Genomic DNA, 22283 nt, shown 5'->3' with positions numbered 1-22283 from the left:
TATTCATACCACAATTGTATTCCTATTAATTTTTGTTTGTCAATTGTTTTTCTTTTACTCATCATTTGTATTTTTATTTTAAAATATTGTATTTCTTTTTTTGTTTGTAGTAATTTAAATAGGTATATAATGTATTCGTCACAATTCTATATATTATGATTGAATACATAATTTATAGAATTGTGACGAATACATTATATACCTATTTAAATTACTGCAAACTAAAAAAAAATTACAATGTTTTAAAATAAAAATACAAATGATGAGTGAAAGAAAAACAATTGACAAACAAAAATTAATAGGAATACAATTGTGGTATGAATACAATTTTGTAACCTTCTTCTTTGACTTTGTCTTTCTTCTTCTTCATCATTTACTAAGTTCTTTTTTCCGATTTTTTTCCATCAAAACCGAATCTGAATCCGTATTCATTTGTGCATTAGTAACCTTATAAGCAAAATTTGAAATTATTAAATATTAATGTATAAAAAAATCAAACAATATATGATGTATGTGTGCTAATGTAGTTATTACAATCTACTAAATCTCAAATATGAAAATAATTTTTTTGATAATTTGAATTTCGAAATTATCAAAAAATTAGAATGTATTAAATATCAAACAAAATCAACATACATATGAATTTCTGGATTCTCCAAAATCTGAAAAATTAAAATAAAATCACAAAAAGAATTGAAAAAATTGAAAATCATAACTATTTGATGAATAACTAAACAAAATCACATAAAAATTGAAAAAATTGACTGGAAATCCGTAATATATAGAATCGGTGATTTAAACATCAAATCAAAATGGATAATGAAAATTACCTTGCCAATCGAGAAATCTGCTTGAATTAATAAATAGATTTCATTTAACAATAAAGAAGATTTCTTGATGAACAACAATTTAGCACCTTGAAGAAATATAAACTTGAAACGTGAAAGGTGTGGAAGAAACGTGAAAAGTGGGGAAGAAACGTGAATGGAGTTGAAAAAAGGTTAATTTGTATTGGTTTAATTTTTTTTTCTTTAAACGGTATTGGTATATAATTTGGTCCAATATAGGACTCTTTCCATAAATAAAATTAATTTTAAATACTAAAATCTGAATACATATTATTTTATAAAAATATTGTCATTTTTCCATTTTAAATAAATATTTTAAAGTGTTGTTATTTTGACTAATTATGTTAGGTATTATGTCTTAATTGCTAATTTTCCCTTAAAATTTAGCACATTTTTAAAATATAAAAGAATAAATTAATGTTAAGTTCACATTAATAAAATAATTTAAAAATTATGCAGAATAGAAAATATTTAGCCTATATTAGGTATTATAGCTACAATTTAAGAAAATTGTAAATCGTGGCTACAATTTTCCTAATTTTTGCTATTCGCCTGATTTATATAATTCGTCTGATTTGCATAAATATAGAATTTTTATAATTCGGTTCCTGATTGTATAAATTTAGAATTTTGTATATGCTTACTCTAGCTATTTGTATATGATTTATGAAACATTAATTAAAATTACCTTGTTTATATATTAGCAAGTGAAATAAAAAAATAGAATTCTAAAAAATTCCTAAATTTATAAATACAGAAATTATATATACTTTTACCCTATTTGTGTATCCACAAGCAAAATATACAAACTGCAATCTCCGTAGCAAACATAACTATAACTATGAAGCGCAATTATCGAAACTGTAGCTATAAAACTTTATTATGTCTATTATGTTTGCTATTTCTAAAATTTTCTCAAATGGGAAAATTGTGCGTTATAACAAATTATTAATTCAAAATAAATGTTATAGCTATAGTTTAATTCAATTCAAATTCACAACAAACTTCTTGCCATTCACCTCTCTCTGGAATCTCGTTTGTCACTCTCCTTCTTTTTCAGCCCTCTTTCACTCGCCTCTCTCACTTTATACAAACATTGTATTTTGTATAATTTGTGTTTGTGTGTATAAAGCGAGAGAGACTGTATATACAAATACCAAGACATATCTCTCTGTCCTATACACATATAATTATACAAATACAAATATTCCCTGCTCAGTTCTCTTTTGCCTTTCTCTCTCCCTCACTTTATATACAAACACAAATTATACAAAATACAATGTATAATTTGTGTTTGTATAAAGCGAGAGATAGATCTGATATACAAATACAAATATTTTAACTCGATTCAATTGTATACGAATTCAAATTTTTTGCAGATATACAAACACAATCATTGATACTTATACATAGTAGTTACATATACAAAATTATCTAACCGAGATAATTTGGCTATGGAGCACAAATAGCAAAACTGTAGTTATAGAGAGCTAATATGATTTTTATGTTTATTATTCCTAAAATTTAGTTATTTAAATTTTATTATATCGTATCGTCTTAGATGTAACGATGAAAAGTTTAACAAAAAGTTTTAAAAGGTAAATGCAGACTAATTGGCAGGCCTGTTTCGACATGTACGTTCGGGCCCATGTCCATTCATCGTTAGGCCCAAACTTTGTTCAATTAGTAATGTATGTGAGTTGATATAAATGTTAAATCGGGAGTTGGGTACAAGAAAATTCACAAAACTATAAAAGAAAGAAGATAAATTTTGCGATAACAAAATAAATAATTTTACCACATAATTTTCAATAGTTGAATGATTATTTAAGCAATGAACATCTTAAAGTTGTTTGCTGCAAAATTCTAACTCAGATCCAGAAAAATAGCCAGCAGATTCTGTTACCACCTTATAGGCTTAAAGGATGATTAAAATATAATAGGCAGGTAAGAACTAACACCTTTATAATATATACATTAATTCTTTGACGGTGATCATGATTTTGATTGTACATTACGTTTTTTTTTTTTTTTTAAGTTTATTTCCTTTTGCATCCTATAATTGATTATTGAAGGGTTATAGGCATGGTAACATAAATATATTGATACGTCAAGAGTTTTTTTAACAAAATCATCCTTATTTTTTCACCATAACTTAAACAATATTCTTATAATATTTCACTTGACTAAAAACATCCTTCAATTTTTCGAACGTTAAACCTAAATTTTGATAAAAGGTTGTCATCCTATTGGAGAAGATAGGTGAAATATTACTAGAAAGTGCATGTTTTTAGTTAATTTACTTACTCTATTTGTTGTTGCTGTTGACCTTTTAAATTTTCCAAGTGATTTTATAACAACTTTAGTTGAAAAGTTCCTTTCAATGCTGAAAATCATGACAAGAAATTGATACTCAATGAAACACAAACATCACCTAAATATTATAAAAAATTAACTAAATGATTGTCTTACCTGTAACCAACATTTGCCTTTTTCCAAATCATGCAAACAATATAATCATTATTCACTCACTAAGCAAGCTACTTCAAGTATAAGTGGACATGAGAAGTGGTGTTTAAATAATAGCCACTTCACTTTCTAGTTGACAAAATTAAGTGTAGACATTATTAGTTTTTTGTCACAAAAAAATGTATAATCCCATATTGGCAAAGAGTTTTAGTCACTATGAAAGAAAAACATTTGGATGGTGTGCTTTTGTTGTTATGTTAATTGTTGTGTTTAGCAGTTGCAGGGTTTTCAAGAATCATTTGTATCCTCAATCAGTTAGTAAGTCTTTTGCACTTAATAATGTTTTAATTTAACCTTTATATTAATCTTTGTTAAGCTGATTTTTAATCTTGTTTGTAGATGGTGATGCCATGAATTTACAATTATCAATCCAGGCTGCTGAAGATATGTTTGTGATCAAGGATACGACACTTCTCAAGAAATTAGGTGAGTCAACATTCGAAATTTAAGAAAAGTAGACGTTTGATAATAGATTTGGTTGAAACTTGAAAAAAAACAGAACTTTATAGAAGTTGAAGTCGTGTCTTGACATATGCATTGTACTTGAAAAAAAGTTTTATGAGAGGGAAAAATTGATTCGCATCTTCAAAAACTAACAAAAAAATCAGTTCAATATGTCGACACTAAGATGAAATTATTTTGCAGAAACAGAGAAAAAGGATGCAGAGCCAATGTGTAATGTGTTAGAACCATTGTCTGATTACTGTGAGACCAAAGGGGACATAAGGGTCCAAGGAAATTCATCAACAATTTTCGTCGTTTCATCTCATGATTTCAACGTTTCTGCTGAGAACAATTCATGGATCATACAACCATATCCAAGAAAAGGTAATGCAGGGGCAATGTCAAGTGTTAAATCATGGACAGTAAAATTAGTAAAAAAGGGCGAAAAAATCCCAAAATGCAGTGTGTATCATGGCTATCCAGCAGTTTTATTTTCACTTGGAGGATATTCAGGAAATCATTTTCATGATTTCTCAGATTTACTCGTTCCAATCTTTTCAAATTCGCGTTATTTTAATTCAGAGGTGCACTTTCTTGCCACAGATTATAAGTCGTGGTGGATAGGTAAGTACAGAACATTGCTCAACAACATGTCTAAAAACAAAATTCTTGACATTGACAATGAAAACGAGGTACATTGTTTTCCTAGTGTGACAACAGGCCTTAAATCACATAAAGAATTCGGTATTGACTCCTCAAAGTTCCCAAATAGGGTGTCTATGCGCGATTTCAGACAGTTCTTGAGGAGCTCATTGTCACTAAACAGAGTTGAGTCTATCAAAATGAATGATGATATTGTTACGAGGCCACGATTGTTGATCATGTCAAGGAAGAAATCGCGAATTTTATTAAATGAGGACGATGTTAGACAAATGGCTGATGACATTGGGTACGAGGTTGTCCTGGCTGAGGCTAACCTTAGTACAAATTTGTCGAAATTCGCGCAAATTGTTAATTCTTGTGATGTGATAATGGGAGTTCATGGAGCTGGATTAACCAACATGGTTTTTCTCCCTAATAATGCAGTTTTAATTCAGTTAGTTCCTTTAGGAGCAATGGATTATTTGGCTAAACGTGATTTTGGAGATCCTGCTGGAGAAATGAACATAAAATACTTGGATTATAAAATTGGTGTGAATGAGAGTTCTTTAGTGGAACAATATCCACTTAATCATAAAGTTTTTAAAGATCCATCATCATTTTTTAGGAAAGGATGGGGTGTATTTAGAGCAATTTATTTAGATAAACAGAATGTAAAAGTTGATCTTTATAGGTTTAGGTCTACTTTGTTAGAAGCTAAAAGGCTTTTAGCAGCCACTTCTTGATTAATTTTGTGCACTATATTGTATATGTTTTATTTTTAGTTCATTGTGTAATGACATTTTTATGTACTACTTGAGTGATTCCATTTTCATTGATGAACAATTGTGCAATGTTATAATAGATGGATTTAAGTTATATATATATTGACATATATTCTTATAATATTCTAAGTAAATCTCAATTTGTGGTATTTGTTAGACATTTTATACTATTTACAGCATGTCTAAACATGTCTATATATATATATAGACGCAAAATAACAATGGAAAGAAGGTTGAATATACCTCTTGCCATGGTTTCGAAATCGTTTTAGGTGTTAGTATTTTAGTTTGCGGGTCTTTTAAGTACTCAAAAACCTCCCTCTAAATAGTATGGAATTCAAAAGGAGTTATTTTTGTGTCGTGGGATCCTGAACTGTATATGTTATTTATATGAAGGTAAAGGGTCAAATTTTCTTCTGAATTATGCTAAATGAAAAGATTTGCTCTCGTTAATAGTTGGGGTCAAATATTTCTTAATTGCGTGACATGTGGTATCATGGGGTGTTAAACTTTCACCGCTAAAAAATAAAGGCAAATTGTTCTATTTCGCATAATTCAAAAATAATTTTGACAAATATTTTTTATATATGGCATATAATTTGAGTCGTAATAGATATGATGACAAATATATATATATATATAGGTAGAACAAAAGAACAAATAATTAAATTATTTGATATTCAAATTTTCTGGTGCTTATACATGCCACTGCGACCTAACATTGACTTGTGCTCTGATCAATTAGCACGACTGTTTTTAATATTAAAGATTTTATAAATGTTCATAAGGAAAGAAACAATGGAATATTCTGGTAAAATTGATGTTGTTTGGATATTTATTTTGCTTCAAATAAATTAAAGTTGAATTTTATTTTCATCACCACACTTGTCTATAGTCTAGAGGATTCAAAATTTCCTCCCAAACGTGCCTCCCACTATATTTGAGGGATATTGGTAAAATGTCCTACTCTTAAACCAAACAATTTTCTTGGACCATTCAGCATAAGTTTTCAATTTTTCCTTTCTCTTTTTTTCTTTCCCTTTGGGAGTGTCAAGAATATATATACTAAAGTTAATACTATTTAATTTCATTTTCTTTTTGTAAGATAGCAAAAGTCAATTCAATATCAATAGAAATTAAGCAAATACAACTCTTAGAAAATTTCAACTTTGTGGGGTTGAAATTTTAGAAGGATGACTTTAAATTTAACATGTCAACATATTTGATGAATATTTTAACATAAATATTTATTTTGCGAATTTATTCGACTGAATCTGTATTTGAACTTCTACCTCTACCACTCATATATTTCTCAAACCGTCATTTAATATTTTCTGATAAAATTTTCGACACATACCCACCATATCCAATGTACTCAACTGGGACAAACTCAATCCGGCTAACAACCGACATTTGGATTAACAACACGCTTCTCGTAGTGGTTCGTATTGGTATCTCGCTGAATAATCATTTGAAATGGATTTAAAGATATCATAATTATAAGATTTTGATTAAATAATACTATTATTATATGGAAAAATCACAATCTCTTGAGAAAACATATGTATATGAATTATGGTAACAATAAAGTAATTTCACTTTCTTTTTGACCAAGTAGATGAGATTGACTCATTTACATTCATCTATTGCAAACTCCTCTCATCAAATTTCTAGTCAGAGGGGAAGTTAATCGTTATTATATATGTAGTATGTATATATATATATGATAATATCCTTTTTTTTTCAAACACATCACTGTTGTCTTTATATGGTGAAAATCATTGGTTAAAATTTAATAATAGGTAAAATCGATTGAAATCTATATTTTTATCACATGACATCAAACTAGTACAGACTGTCAGCAAGAACGATTGCTTCCACCCCTGAACTTCTTCAAACTCCCCATCCCCACTCATCCAATAGTTGATAAAATCGATTGAAATACATACTATCACTATGACATCAAGTTAGTACAGACGAGCAACAGAGAGTCAATTGAATGATCAAAGCATCGATTGCTTCCACCCCTAACCTTCTTCAATTTCCTTGACACCTTAATATCAATGAACTCCCCACTCCCACCCACCCTATTCCAGAAGTAGATGATGAAAAAAGATAAAAATAACTATTATTTCAGGAAGGTTATTTGAAATTGGAGAGATTTTTTTTTATTTCCACTAATCACTCAATTGTCGTTGTATTACATTACATATACAAAGTATTATAGGGAAATTAATTATGAAGAAAAAAAGGTATAGGGAAATTAAAAAATTCAGGAAAAGAAAAACAATAATTAACATAACACTTTTCACACTTAAAGCAACGATTAATTAATGAAATCCACTAGTTCACACTAAAGCATTACTTAATTAATAGTCAATAAAAAGAAATAAATTTAACTCTAGTAATGCAAATAATGACCCAAATTAGTATATTGCATTAAAACCCCATTCCATTTAAGCAAACTTAATAAGGTCTTGCTATCTATATTTTATTGAACAAGTAATTTCTATCCATATAAGTATTTTCTATATGCACGTCTAATTAGTTCCCACCTAAATTCATAATCTTAGTATTTATCATAAAGAAAAAATCAACAAAATCTTAATTATATTTACTTATTGAGTATGTTTGGTAATTAAGGTGCCGGCCATCCTAAATCCTTTTTTTAGACATGGACTCAATTTTGGAAAAAACACATTTGTTTTATAGTCAACTTTGTTATATCTTTCAAACGAGAAACAACATAAATTTTTTAATTTTCAAAAAATGTCCTAAAATACGTGGAGAGCATTCACTAAAATTATATTATATAAGAGAAAAAAAGAGTTTCATGCTAGTCACTTTGATAATATATGACCTCTATATATCTTGAGAATTGCAAATACTAGCATTTTCTCACTTCTTTAATTAAGTTAGTTTGAGAGATTTCAAAAAAAAATCTTCTGTTTTTGTAGTTACATTATATTATTTATTTTTAGCAAAAATGAAGTATGATAGTTTCTTTGCCAGAAGTTTTAGTAAACATGAGCAAAAGAAATTAGGAATTGGAGCATTTGTTAGTTGTTTCATCTTAGCAGCCACATTTTGTTTTCTTTTCAAGCCTGAAATTCGTCATTTTCGAGTTGGTAAGTTTTATTGAATTTTTTTCTTTTTATATTGTCAGTATATATAAAGTCTATATAAGTTTCGTTATTCTGTATGACCTCTTGAATATCATGTTTAATGCTTCAATGCCCTAGTATGAATATAATATTTACGTTGTCAATTTATATAAGTTAGATTTAAGTCGTTGAACATGAATATGTTTTTGTGTGACAGTGAATGTTAAGGTTTCTCTTCGTGGTAGCCCGAAAATTCTAGCAATAACAGAGGAAGTCACAAAGCCAAAAAAGCCATGTAAGTATTCATGTTAATTAGCATAATTTTTTTTTGTAAATGAACTTAAATTTGTCTTAAGTACTTACCATACCTGTAATTTTTTCTATTTCAGATTTCGAAACTAAACAAGAGAAACAAATTTGTAATGTGTTACATCCAAGAGCTGATCTCTGTGAGATGAAAGGTGACATAAGAATACATGGAAATTCATCAACAATATTTTTTGTATCAATTGATGAAGAAAAAAACAACTCATGGAACATAAGACCATATGCAAGAAAAGGTGATGATAGAGCAATGGACAGTGTTACAAATTTAATAGTCAAAAAAGTTCATATTTCTCAACAAATCCCAATTTGCACTAGAAACTACACTGTCCCTGCAGTTGTTTTTTCAACTAAAGGATATGCTGGGAATCACTTCCATGATTTCTCTGATGTGTTGATTCCATTATTCCAAACATCGCGACGTTTCAATGGTGAAGTTCAGTTTCTGATTACTAACAAAATGCCTTGGTGGATCAAGAAGTTCAAACCAGTGTTACAAAGATTGTCAAAATATGAGGCTATTGATATTGACAAGGAAAAAGAAGTCCTTTGTTTCCCAAGTATGACAATTGGCTTAAAAGCCAATAAAGAATTCAGCATCAACACTTCAGAATCTTCTTATACTATGTTAGACTTCACAAAGTTCTTGAAAAGTACATACTCCTTGAAGAGGAAATTCGCGATGAGATTGAAAAAGAATGCTGATGATGATCAAAGGAGGAAAAATAAGCCTAGACTTCTTATCATTTCAAGAAGCAGAACGAGACGTTTTACAAACATAGAAGCAATTGTTACATTGGCTAAAAGTTTGGGGTTCAAAGTAAGTGTGGAAGAAACAAGGGAAAATTTGGTTCAAGTTGCGAAAAAAGTGAACTCATTTGATGTACTAATGGGAGTTCATGGTGCTGGATTGACAAATATGGTTTTTTTACCAGAAAATGCAAGTGTTATACAAATAGTGGGATTGGGAATGGAATGGGTATCTAAAGAAGATTTTGAAATTCCAGCTATGGATATGAATTTGAAGTATTTGGGTTACAAGATTAGTGTAAATGAGAGTTCTTTAATTCAACAATATCCACTTGAACATCATGTGTTAAAGGATCCTCCTGGTAATATGATTTCTCCTAAAGGATGGGCTTCATATAGGAAAGTTTATTTAGATCAACAAGATGTAAAAATTGATGTAAATAGATTTAGAGGAACTCTATTGAAAGCATTAGAGCTTTTGAGGAGTTGAGTCTTTTTTTTCTAATAAACGAAGGCACAAAGCCAGGATTAAATTTCATTTAATTTGTTCTTGTTTCACTTTCTTTGGTTCTTTTCTTTATTTGGTTTAACTTAGATTGTCTAGTTAGTTCTTTTTGTCTTCGTGCGTTTTTTCTCTAAATCCAGATGGCATGTTTTTGAAAGTCAATCTTGTAAAGTTGCCTTTGTTAGGTAACACTTTACACAGCGAAGGCGCGGATCTGAATTTTGTCAAGCTCCAATGCAAATATCGGACACAATGAAATGTGCTATAATACACAAACGAGAAACCCAAAAATAAAATAAAAAAGTGCTATAATACACAAACGAAACGTACTAACGCATAGCGAGACTGTTATAAAGTGACGGGGGAATACTCGTAAAAAATCTGCACCCAGAATTCCAAGTGAAGATCTCAGAGAAACTGTAAAGGCGCCATTTTTATGTAATCATTGTGAAAAATTTAAAGGAAAAATAAATTCTTAGACTTTAAGTCTATAATACATCATGATCATGATCATTCACGACTCTCTAAGTACAACTTTGTATCTGGTGTACAACTCTCCATTTTCCTCCTACAGATCCTTTCTCATAAGTAATAATGAATTAGAAGCAAAATTCATACAAAGGTATAAAAATTAGTGTAATCTCGAGGCCGAGCTGACCGTTCAGGTCATTGCACATCTGCCCATCCAAGCTAGGCGGCAGTCCACTTCTCAGTGAAAGAATCGATCGGCTGTGCCAAACTATTGCTTGAGAATTTGACTAGCCTTTGGGGCAGAATATAGACATCATGATGACCAAAGTGTAGTGAACTTTAACTGAAGTCGACAAATAGGAGGATCCCGCAATGACTAATTCCTCCCACAATGGCAACACTCAAATACAGTAGCTCCCTCGAGATCGTCTGCAACCCGCTTAAAAATGAAGGTCCAATAAGACTCATTATATACAACCTTCAAGCTGCATCTTCTTCGCCAAAAATCACTCATCATTTTTTCAACCAAGAAAAATAATGCCAGCGAGAACCTCTTTATCCGCAGGACTGTTGGGTTAGCTACCCTAACTTATGCAACAATTACCTCCATTTCGTACTATGAAGTTGATTTTTACTCTTGCTTTTCTTCAGAAGTGCTGACATGTGTTCAACAGCTTTAGAAGAGGATTGGGTCTCACCAGTCAACCACTGCAGAGCTTCAGCAGCTGCATCTTTTTCAGCATCCTTCTTGCTACTGCTAGGCTGGCCAGAAAAATTTAACCCATTGAATATTACAGTGGCACGGAACTTATTATTTTTGAGCTGTGTTATTTTATAACTGGGTGATTGGTGGCCAGCCCGAGCAAGCAACGTTTGGAGATGAGACTTCGGATTCTCACCACCACTGCCCTTCGTTGAAATGACATTTTTCTGTAACTCCTTTGCAGACTTCTTGGGGGACGGTTTACGACCATAGACAAATTTACCTTCACATTGATCCTCTGACACCAGCAATTTAACAGCTTCTAATAGCTCACCGTGACTTCCTATATCAAAATTACGGTCCGAGAGCTGGCAGAAAAAGCAAACATCAGTAGAGAAGAATTTGTCATATGCATCCACTAGTAATATTATTTCCGAAGAATGCATATGAAACGAGATATGTGTGGAATAGTTACAAATAATATCATCCATTCACAGTTGCTAGGAGCAACACCACAGAAATGGCAACTATGGAAAACTCAAACGATGATAACACACACAAAGATGAAGGGATATACATACTTTCTTATGGACAAGTTCATTAAGCTCCCTCTTCAAGCTTATGTAAGTATTTGCCAGTGAGGGGTTCATGAAGAACTCCAAGTATCCTCCAAGCATCATCAAGTGTCCATCCTAACAAGAGAAAAAGGAGTTTTAAGGGCACACCAAACACTAAATCATACAAATAATCATGGAGGATTCAAGAACATGGCACGTGAACTCAGCAAAACAACAAAGAAATCAACCTTGTCCCTGCGGGCAGGGGAGCCGGGGTGGGAATAGGTAGAGTCAGAAGCAAGGAAAACTTACTAGAGCTTTTCCAGAAATGCTTCCGCCAAATAAGAGTACCACAGAATCAGATACAGCTGTAGAATCACGCAGGAATACTGAATTCACTTTAACTTTTTCGTTGAAGACAAGCCATGGGTATGGAATTTGAGGTTCTTGAGCGTTGACAGAATTCTAAGGGGAAAAAGGAAAAGCACTATTAAAAGAATGGAACTTTTCATCAAAAAATTATATGACGTGTCAAAATTTAAACAAAACTATTATACAATGAAGCTTACAGAGTATAAAAGGACTCCACCATCCTCCATTGTTTTCAATGAGATTGACTTCTCCTTGTTCTGTCAGTCCAATATATGTTTAGTTAGCACACAAATAGAGAGAATGAAGGATTGCCATGAGATTTTTATCTACATAGTAAAACCAATCTGACCTAGCTCAACACTAACCAACCTTTTTACTGATAAAATAGCTAAGATGGAAGTGCAAAAATGCATGCAGTACGAGAGCTAAAGAGTTTAGTAATCAGAATCATGCACAAGCCAACTTTCACTTCATGTAAATACCATATGAAGTTCTAACCTCGATGATCAAGAAATGGATTGTTAATCAAATTAGCACAACTCACCACAACAGAGCATATGCCAGGGAATAGTCCACCACATACAATCGCTCGAACCAGATGTTCATTATTACTCCAGGCATTACAACTCTGAATGCTATCAACTAAACCAATGTCCTTAAGCAGATATAAAAATTGCTTTCGAAGGGAGTCCATCGCTTTGAGAGTTTGCGCAGAAAGGAAATTTCTCCAACAGTACTCATGACCAGATTGCTGCCTTTCAGCATCTTTCCAGCCGTCATAAGCCCGAACAAGAGCAAGGTGATCACTGAAGTTACGAGCAGAAAACTGGGCTTTGGCAGACTCAGCAAGCTGCAAGAAGTGATAATTCAATACATGACACATGGTCCTCAAGAAGAAGACACTAAAGTGAAAACAAGAATATAAGGTGACCAATTGCTAATTGAAAAGGTTCAATACATGGGAAAAAAATCTCAGTCCAAACATTTGTTCCCAAGCAAGTTACTTTAGAGACGATCACTATTCCCTTGCACTGATGCCGTAAAAGAAAGGGGGTAAATTTACATTTTACAGTCCCCAAAACTAACTTGGAACAAAGGCAATTGAAGACCTGCCAAGCATTAACGGATATGTTTACAGAGCAACTTTCGAGATGCATGCACATAAAACATATTATATCTGTTGCTCATTAAGACAGTGCACAGAGATTCCTTACTTAAAGAAAGAGATATATGTATCACCGAAAGAAAAATACAAAACAAGAACATATCTAGACATTATTTGAGTCACTTAAAGAAACAAGAACATGGTAAGATTATCCATCTTCATCCATAAATCAGAGATATTAACTTACATCCTTCTTGTCAAATGGCATTAAAAATGGATCTCTAGCACTTAAACCAGCAACAACTGTCAGAACTGGATCCAGGCAGTTGAATACTACACCTAATATTATCATTTTCCCCAGTTTTGGCTCAACTGGAAGCATTGATAGGTTGTGTCCTACAGGAAAATCCAGAAGTCAAGTTTTCTTATACCAAAATGATGGTGAAAGAAGCCTATGGAAAATATGCTGGACGATTTATAAAATTAAGCTATGCTTTTACCAAGTACTGTCAGATTTTCATCCTCATCTAGAGCCCCTATTGTCTTCAAATACTCAATAGCATTTTGAACCTGCAAAACAATAATCGCAATTACATGTGAATCAAATTAACCACAACGCAAACAAGATATATGTCCATTAAACATAAAGTCCGGAAGCCAGAATTGTCATATGAAGAAGTATACTAGACAACTTAAATCCAGGTCTGGTTGAAAGGCAGATGTTACATATTCTTCACCTAATAGGATGCACATATCTTTACCCGTGTTTTCATGAACAGAATGTGAAAATTAATAGAGTTCAGTGGTTTACAAGTCTAAACACTGAGATGTGATACCATATGTGCATATTAGGTTGTTTGGTGTCACTACCCATTCAAAGCATTGAAAATATTGAAATGGAGTGCTTGCAAGTTCATCACTTTTAACATCCCTCCTGATTATTTCCCTCCCCGGACGATTTAAACCATTTTACTTACCCTCATTCTTCACTTTCACTCTCACAAACTATCACACATTCACAAAGCTAGGTGAAAGAGTTGGTCCCAACTTACAGATAGTGGTTCTGGTGACTGGATTGCCTTGGATAGAAAGTCTGAAATACTTCCAAGTTGTAAGCTTTTAATCTGCAGGCATAGGGACTGTAAAGGTGTTCTCAGAAGCTCTGGCAGTTGATAATCTGCAAAAGCTTCATATACACATCTGGGATAGAGATGATAACACTCGCCAGGTTGAACACGCCCAGCTCTTCCTTTTCTCTGGAAAGTTAAAAGGACATTCACTTATGATGTCAATTCCACAGCACTAACAAAATAGCTCAAAACACTAAAAAGCTGGGGGTCGGAAGACCTATACCCCAAATTACATAATCATTTTACGTATTGCAAATGTTGAAGAAGCTAGATCATATCTATCTTACTTGCCGAGCGGAAGCTTTTGAAATCCAAGAAGGAAGCAAACAGGGAGTGTTGTTGATTGCATCATAAGATGTCTCTTTTGCCTTTCCACAGTCGACCACAAAAACCACGTCATTTATGGTGATACTTGTTTCAGCCATGTTGGTAGCTAACACAATTTTCCTGATTCCATCCTCTGGCTTATCAAAAATCAATTTCTGTTTGCAAGCGAATAGAAATAAAAAATTTAAGAGAGTCCAACAATATGTAAATTACAAGAATATCAAGCAGATTAAGTTATAATTTTTTTTACTTCACCATAAGTTAATGATTTCGACTAGATCTTAAAGCTCCCGACTGAGACAGCATGAAACTCAAACTCAATTGACACCTCTAGCCCTCAGGATTATTTCAAATGAAACTTTAAGGTAAGAAAGAACGTATTGATGCCTAATCAGTTCCATGATAATTGTTAATTAATAAGTTTTGTCATCAGAACATGTCTTCTGTACTAGGATGAAACTCAAAACACATTTAAGAGAGATACCAATAGATAGACACTTAATTCATTCTACAGCCCTCAAACAAAACAAAGAGAATTCACTAAATAATTCATAACAAAAGATAAAAGAAAAAGATCATCAACTATTCAAAAAAGAAAAATTCCTTGGTACCCACTAAAACAATATAAAAAGACGAGCTCCTCAAAATCTCAATATTTCTTACACCAATAGGACAAAGATACTGGAAGTGCCCAACAGATTCACAGAATTGGTAAGGTGGTTCTGCCTTTAAATAACCGAAATTTCTCCATTAAGCCATATATGATGTTCTAAAATTCTGATTTCTAAGGAAGCTAAAAGAATATAGAAATGCAACAACAGGCAAAGAGCATAAAAAATTAACACTTCCCAACAATCAAAAACAAAATAATACTTCCAACTTGGCAATACCTGCTCTGCACTGGCCATGGAACCATGACATGCAAGCAGCAAAACTCTGCTTGGATCCCCCAACAGTGGATGAGCCTGCAGCTGGTCCTTCACAGTATTAATGTCATCCCAACCAGTCATAAAAACCAACACAGCACCAGGCCTTTCGTTTCTACATATGTGACAAAGCACATGCTCAATAAGGTTGAAGCCAATTGAATCAGGATTCCAACAGGATAGTGAATCCCGAGTCAGAGGATTATACTGTCCAAAATCAGCTGATTCTAGCGATTCCTGTTTCAAAGCTCAAATGTCAAACAAAAAACAATCATACAGAGCCCATGATAACAGCATAGAGACTGCATACCTCAACAGCTGAAGCAATTTGGGTCTTCCTCTTCCTAATAGTCTGTTTCTGCATTTTCCACATCTTGTCTTGACCATAGTTATCAATTTGATTATATGGAGTTAACCGGTATTTAGTCATTTCCAAAATATTTTCCAGAAAATGACTTCGGACGGGATAAGTAAAACCCTGATGAGAACGGAGAGAGAAATTAGTCCCCTAAAAAATGTTGAAGTCATCTAAAAGCTTAAGCTGTTAGAGAGAGCACACTTTTATTATTTAATTATATTCTCAACACGCCCCCTCACGTGCGGGCCTTATTTTTTTTTCATGGGCCAAGCACATGAAAATTATTTTTAATATGGGTGGCGGTGAGATTCGATCTCAGGACCTTTGCCTGCTATGATACCATGTCGAAGTGTATGACCATCTCATTTAAAAGCTTAAGTTGTTAGAGAGAACACACTTTTATTATTTAATAATTATATTCTCAACAAGAACAAAAAGCATTCTATTTCTAGGAGGATCAAGAACTCTAAAGCAGCTCAAGTACGAAGCTTGTGTCATAATTCTTCGGCGATGCAAATACAAAGGATTCTATGGTGTTGCTGAGGTAAATCCTAAAATAAATCATGGATATAGTAACCTGAATGATCGTAATAAAAAGGATGTTATATGTTAAAACTGAATGCAACTTCTCCATTCCATTTGGTTTTAAAAACCAATCAAGCAACCAACCAACTAAGCTTCAATCCAAATTAGTTGAAGTCAGCTATATAACTCATTTTATCCGTTCTATTCTTTTTTTCTTTTGGCAAGTCAAAACAGTTTTTACTAAACACCAAGTCGGTTTAAATGCATTTCTAACATATACAGGTCCATTTTGCTTATCAAAAAAAATATATACATGTCCATTTCATTCCAATAGTAAATAATTTGTTTTTAGGAAAATTAACAACCTTTTGCCATTTTATACGCATGTTGTACGTGCATGCTCTGTTGCTAGTGATCGTTCCTACTCTCGACCAATTTCATATGCCCACACATCTATCTAAATCTTCGCATCTATACAACTTTCATATTATAGATATATTGAGCCTTCATGGCCCAATACTTAACCCTGTATAAAATTGATGGTCCCAAAACTGTTCTATAGAACTTGTCTTTAGGTATCACAGGTATCTTCCTATAGCATAGAATGTCATAGCACTCCTCTCCATTCCAGCCATCCTATTTATTTCTATATGTGACATCATCACATATAAATATCTGACTTGCATGCATTTCAAAATACCTTCAAACATGTATAAAATAGTTTATATACAGTCTACAGGAATCTCCTAGAAGACTACTTCTATGAATTGCTCCTATTTTCGTCTTTTTCTGGTCTCAAAGAAGGGTATCTGGCTGTCAGCATTTGGACAGGTATCACATGATTTGAAGCCTGCATCATGGCAGAAAATGTTTTAAACCTTCAACTTACAGGAATATGGATCATTGGGGCACCACCATAATAGGAAGAGAAGAGCTCGGCATTAAGAGTAGCACTCATCAAAATCAGCCTCAATTCAGGTCGACGGGGAAGGAGATCTTTAAGGACAATTAAAAGGAAATCTGGAAAGGAAAGAAAACTATAGTAAGCTAATTGAAGTACAAGAGTTCAATTTTTTTTATAAAAAATGCAACATTGCCAGGTGGGCAAATACCTTCATTCATTCCGCGTTCATGAATCTCGTCTACAATAACGTGAGTGACACCTTCCAACTTTCTATCAACCAGTAATCTCCTCAGAAGAATACCAGTTGTGCAAAATAAGAGGCGGGTATCCCTCCCTCGCATGCCCTCAAGCCGAACCTTATAGCCCACCTAAAAAATTGGAGAACATAATCAGAAAAATACCATTTTATACACCCAATGCAACACATGTAGAAGAAATAGCAAGAGCCAAGAACTCACAGATTCTCCCAGATTCTCCCCACGCTCTGCAGCAACTCTTTCAGCGACAGACATAGCAGATATTCGCCTTGGTTGAGTACAAATGATATTGCAAGTAGCTCCGCGAGCAGCTTCTATCTCAGCTTCTAAAATGTACTGAGGCAATTGGGTAGTCTTACCACATCCAGTTTCCCCAGACACAACCACCACCTGCAGAACTAATTTCGGTCAGGACAACTCTGCACATGAACCATTATGCGCAGTCTAATTCTAGGAAAGCGAGCGTCAATTCGAAAGAAGTATTCCAATATATCAGTATCACTCTAATTGATACTTCAATAAATTAAAAAAAGCAAAAAACTGAACAATCAGATAGGCAGGTAAGGGCCCACACCAGAACTTCATGATGTGTTATTTCCACCATACTACAATGTACAAATAGAGAAAACATAATTGTGATAGATTCATTGATCAATCAAAATTGGAAATGGAAGATTAAAATCAGGTCAAATAAGAAAAGCCTTGAAAGGGAGACCTACTATTATTCAGCTTAAATTTACAGCAATAGCAAAGCCATAAAAGTGAATAATTCGACAGAACTGCTAATAACCTGATTCTCAGAAATGGCTCTAAGCAATGCCTCTCTCTCTTTATATGCAGGGAGATTTTTTCGAAGTTCTAGCATCTTCTGGCCTTCAGGAGATCCCTACAGAAAGATGGCTGTCTGTCAAATCTGATATATAGGATAGTGCTCAAAGATGAATTGCTTATTGCAGTACCCATTCAAGAGATCAAGTTACCTTTTACAAAAGTTCTACAATAAAATTACTGAGAACTTCAGATCAAGTATCCACAGGTAGTTTAAACCCACTTTACCATCAAATAACTATAAGAATAAACTTCTAAACCCTTTGACAAAGACAAAAGTAAAATTACCTATCAAATTTCATGTGAATTAATTAACTTATCTAAAAATCACGTGAACTTAATTAATCAATTTGTTCTAGTTTAAGAAGAAAACATATCAACCATCCATTATCTTGCGCACTAACTTTATGGTACAAAATTTGCTTTCGTAGTTGTTCACGGATTGGATATTATGCATTTCATCATTTTTGCTTCTTTTTTTTTCATTTAGCGATATAAGTTATTATGCATTTCAATTTTACTTGTAGGAATGAACGAAGAAAGGATAGAAGACAGGGAATCACATTGAGCATGGAGAAATGTTTGAAGCAGGCAGAACTCAATCAGAATGGGATATATTTATGAAGTCCACTGTCTGGAATACAAAAATAGTCATTAGATCTCTTGAACTTCCCATTCCAAATACATAATTCAGAATGAATATCATAAACATAAGTAGTGAGTGCAACTGTAGACGACCAAGGAAGGTAAATGCTATATTGTGAAAGGAGCTCAGGAAGAACAGGACCCCTCTTCCATTTTGAATGGATCAAGATAGTTTCAAATAATTCAATCCAGGAAGCAGTACTGTGATACAAGATGATCCCAGCTATCCCAAGAAAATTTAATACTTGGCAGAGAGATATGTTAGTGAAAAAAACAAAAGGCGGAAATTTCTGGGATGCAGCTGAATTACAATAGAAGACCAAGTTTCCTGGAATATGATTGAACAACTTTATCCGCTCTTAACAAAGTTATCATTTACCTCTTGATGCCTCTGTTAAAGTGCCCAGCCATCAGACATTCTTTACATTAACAGTGTCCAAGTTTTTCAAGATTGCAAGATCCAAAACATTTTGAAGAGAGAGAAGAAGACATAAGCCTAACATGGTTCAGCTGATAGAGGAGAAATAAGGTCTGAACAACATACAGATAACAATTGTACACCGTGAAACAAACAAAAGTCTAGAAATGGAACAAGTGTTAGTGGCAACAATCCGGTAAAAGATAGAATATAACCTGCCAATCTCCTTGTTTATTACGCATCTCCAAGCTCCTTCGCATGAGAATTCTCTCTACTACAACATTTCGTGCAAATGGCTTCTCATTCTCATGAAGTTCTTTATCATTGGGAGAATTGTTGTCATTGCTTCCTCTCAAGGAAGCATTATGTGTCAGGTTTTCCTTGTTTACTGACTTTTTAGAAAGATGTGCTTCAAGAAGATCACCTACCCTACTTTGTAATCCATAATGTAATACGACCTAAAACATCAACCGAAGATGCATTATTGAAGAACGTACTGAAAATAATGAAGCACAAGGAATAGACAGCCAGACAAAAAGCTTCATGTCAACTAATTTACCTCTCTTTGTGGACGCTTAACATCCAAATCTGGCCTATAATTTGGCAATGGGACTTTGCTACACACAATTGTTTTTTCATACTGGCGGCTGCATCAAAATATATAAATATATTAGTATAAATGAAATTCACATCAAAGTGAACACAAAATGAACTGAAGTACTGAACAACCTTCTTTTCTGACCAAGTATATTGGAAGAAATGAAAGCAAATTTTAAGGAAATTTGATATACCAGTGTAAACCCATTCTAGTTGCCAAAGCTGATATATGCTCAAAATCGCGTCGATCCTTTTTGTCAGTTGAGACCACTTCTTGGTCATCTTTTTTGCGCATTAGCATGCTTAGCTTCCACCTCCATTCTTCAATGTTATGAAGGGTTGATTCACCCTAGAGTTGACAACACATGAAAGTAAGAAAGGGATAAGCTTTTCTTTCTTCCTTTTTGAAAAGATTAAAAGGTATGAGCTTTTAGTTTTAAATGCACACGAGAAGACTATTAATAGCTAACTCTTAATGCAAAATGGCTGTATCAATGCCAACAGAAGTAACAGAATTTGAAGAGTTCGTCCCAAAGACACTCATCAATTAACCTTCTTGAACAAGAAAATAGAATATTATACTACCGTACAATCCAATAAACTAGTGAATTTCACAATTAACTCACCAATTGCTTAGACGACTGAGTTTCACGATCAGACTCCGACTCAGACTCACACTCATCATAAGCAAATCTTCCATACCCCAAATTCTGCTGATAAAAATACGGAGAAGGATAAGAAGAAGACGAAGATGAGCCATGTCTTTTCCGCCTCAACACCACAGACGACGAAGACGAAGACGAAGAAGAAGAAGACCCCTTAGCTGAACAAAAGAACCCAACACTTCCATGAAGGCATCGTTTTTGAGGTATTACAGATTGTGTCGACCGGTAAAGTAGAGGGTTTGTTTCAAAGTGAAAACGATTTGGACAAAATTGCAGAGAAGTGGACATAGTGGACAGATATTGGCTGGCTTTAAGCCTCACCTTGAGGCAGTTTTGAATAAGATTAGTGTGAGGCATGGGTGCCTAAAGATTATAAGTTTCAAGAAAACATTTGTTTGAAGATTTGTGGTTAGGGTTTTAGGAAGAAGAAGAATGGGTAAGAGGTGTTTGCATAATAGTCACAAAACCAGAGCTTGCATCAACTGAGCAGCATTCTTGTTTTTCTTCTCGCGGGTTAATTGTCGGTTTGGCCCCTCTAGAAAATAAAATTGTCGCTTGAACCTCTGGGTTTAGGGTTTGGAGATTATAAATGCGATTTTTTTTTAAGGATTTAGTAAGCGAGCGCACGGTTTCGGAATTTTAATCGTAATCTCATTAGCTTCATTGATTGTATTATATGAGTAAATTTTTACTTTATTGGTAAGACTTTGATTTTTCACTTTATAATTTTCTTTGCATATTCTCTTCTCCTGCCCTAGTTTTTTTTTTCTTTAAATAATGCAAAGTTTGAAATCTAATAGCTCCTTTCTTCATCTTAATCTATATGAATTAGTTTGACTTGACACAAAATTTAAGATTTTTTTTATAAAAAAAATTATGGTCTAAAATAAATCATAAATATTTGTGTGGTTAAAAATCATTTTATTAAGGATAAAATATGCATTTTAAAATAAATTATTACTAAATATAGAAATATTTTTTTAGAACGAACTAAAAAAAATAAGTCATATAAATTGGGACAATGAGAATAATAGATTTGTCTCTCTACCATTAATAAAGTTAAATATTCATCAAATATACCTAACTCAATTATTATAATCTAAACTTTTATTATTAAATCAAATTATTAAAATTTGAAAGTTATGAAAAAATGACTCATTATGCATTGAATTCGAGTAAAATACATCTATACAAATCAAACTTCTTGTATGTTTTAATTCGTTAGTTTCTTCTTCACAAGATATTAAGAGCCTATTTTATTGGTAGAATGAGATAAATAAAAATATTTTATAAAATTAGTTATCTTATCTTTACATTAATCCTGTCATTCTACTATATTATGATACAAAATAGGCCAAACACGTACACAGCCCCTCAAACTTGGCCCCATTTTTCATTTTGGCACTCTAACTTAGCCTTGTTCCATTTTAACCCTTGAACACCATTTTTTTTGTTCCATTTTAACACGAAATACTATTTTTATGATTTCTTTATTTTATATATATTCTTCAAATACAACTTCTTATTTTAAATCGACATGTGTCAGTTAATTTTAGTTAAAAAAATT

General features: G+C 32.9%; 3 protein-coding genes across 3 annotated transcripts; 2 read left to right on the top strand and 1 right to left on the bottom strand.

Moving 5' to 3' along the window:
* Nucleotides 1–3429: 3429 nt before the first annotated feature.
* On the top strand, nucleotides 3430–5303 carry LOC102598231 (uncharacterized). Its single transcript, XM_006341642.2, has 3 exons — nucleotides 3430–3635; nucleotides 3717–3803; nucleotides 4023–5303. The coding sequence occupies exons 1-3, from the start codon at nucleotides 3497–3499 to the stop codon at nucleotides 5204–5206; spliced, it is 1410 nt and encodes a 469-aa protein (XP_006341704.1). The 5' UTR covers nucleotides 3430–3496; the 3' UTR covers nucleotides 5207–5303.
* Nucleotides 5304–8231: 2928 nt separating this feature from the next.
* On the top strand, nucleotides 8232–9913 carry LOC107059573 (uncharacterized). The gene is made up of 3 exons (XM_015306255.1): nucleotides 8232–8373; nucleotides 8567–8644; nucleotides 8739–9913. The coding sequence occupies exons 1-3, from the start codon at nucleotides 8232–8234 to the stop codon at nucleotides 9911–9913; spliced, it is 1395 nt and encodes a 464-aa protein (XP_015161741.1).
* Nucleotides 9914–10343: 430 nt separating this feature from the next.
* On the bottom strand, nucleotides 10344–21260 carry LOC102604132 (ATP-dependent RNA helicase DHX36). The gene is made up of 19 exons (XM_006341488.2): nucleotides 20678–21260; nucleotides 20246–20400; nucleotides 20014–20101; nucleotides 19670–19912; nucleotides 18354–18449; nucleotides 17765–17953; nucleotides 17515–17674; nucleotides 17292–17422; nucleotides 15830–15997; nucleotides 15484–15756; nucleotides 14554–14748; nucleotides 14189–14392; nucleotides 13637–13706; nucleotides 13384–13532; nucleotides 12576–12881; nucleotides 12229–12288; nucleotides 11972–12124; nucleotides 11684–11794; nucleotides 10344–11470 (listed from the first exon to the last, which is right to left on the bottom strand). The coding sequence occupies exons 1-19, from the start codon at nucleotides 21071–21073 to the stop codon at nucleotides 11000–11002; spliced, it is 3618 nt and encodes a 1205-aa protein (XP_006341550.1). The 5' UTR covers nucleotides 21074–21260; the 3' UTR covers nucleotides 10344–10999.
* Nucleotides 21261–22283: the final 1023 nt, after the last annotated feature.

This window comes from Solanum tuberosum, unplaced genomic scaffold (genome assembly GCF_000226075.1).
Source record: "Solanum tuberosum cultivar DM 1-3 516 R44 unplaced genomic scaffold, SolTub_3.0 scf00026, whole genome shotgun sequence".
NCBI lineage: Eukaryota > Viridiplantae > Streptophyta > Magnoliopsida > Solanales > Solanaceae > Solanum > Solanum tuberosum.
Note: the sequence above shows the minus strand (reverse complement) of the source record. Positions and strands in the feature narration are given on the sequence as shown.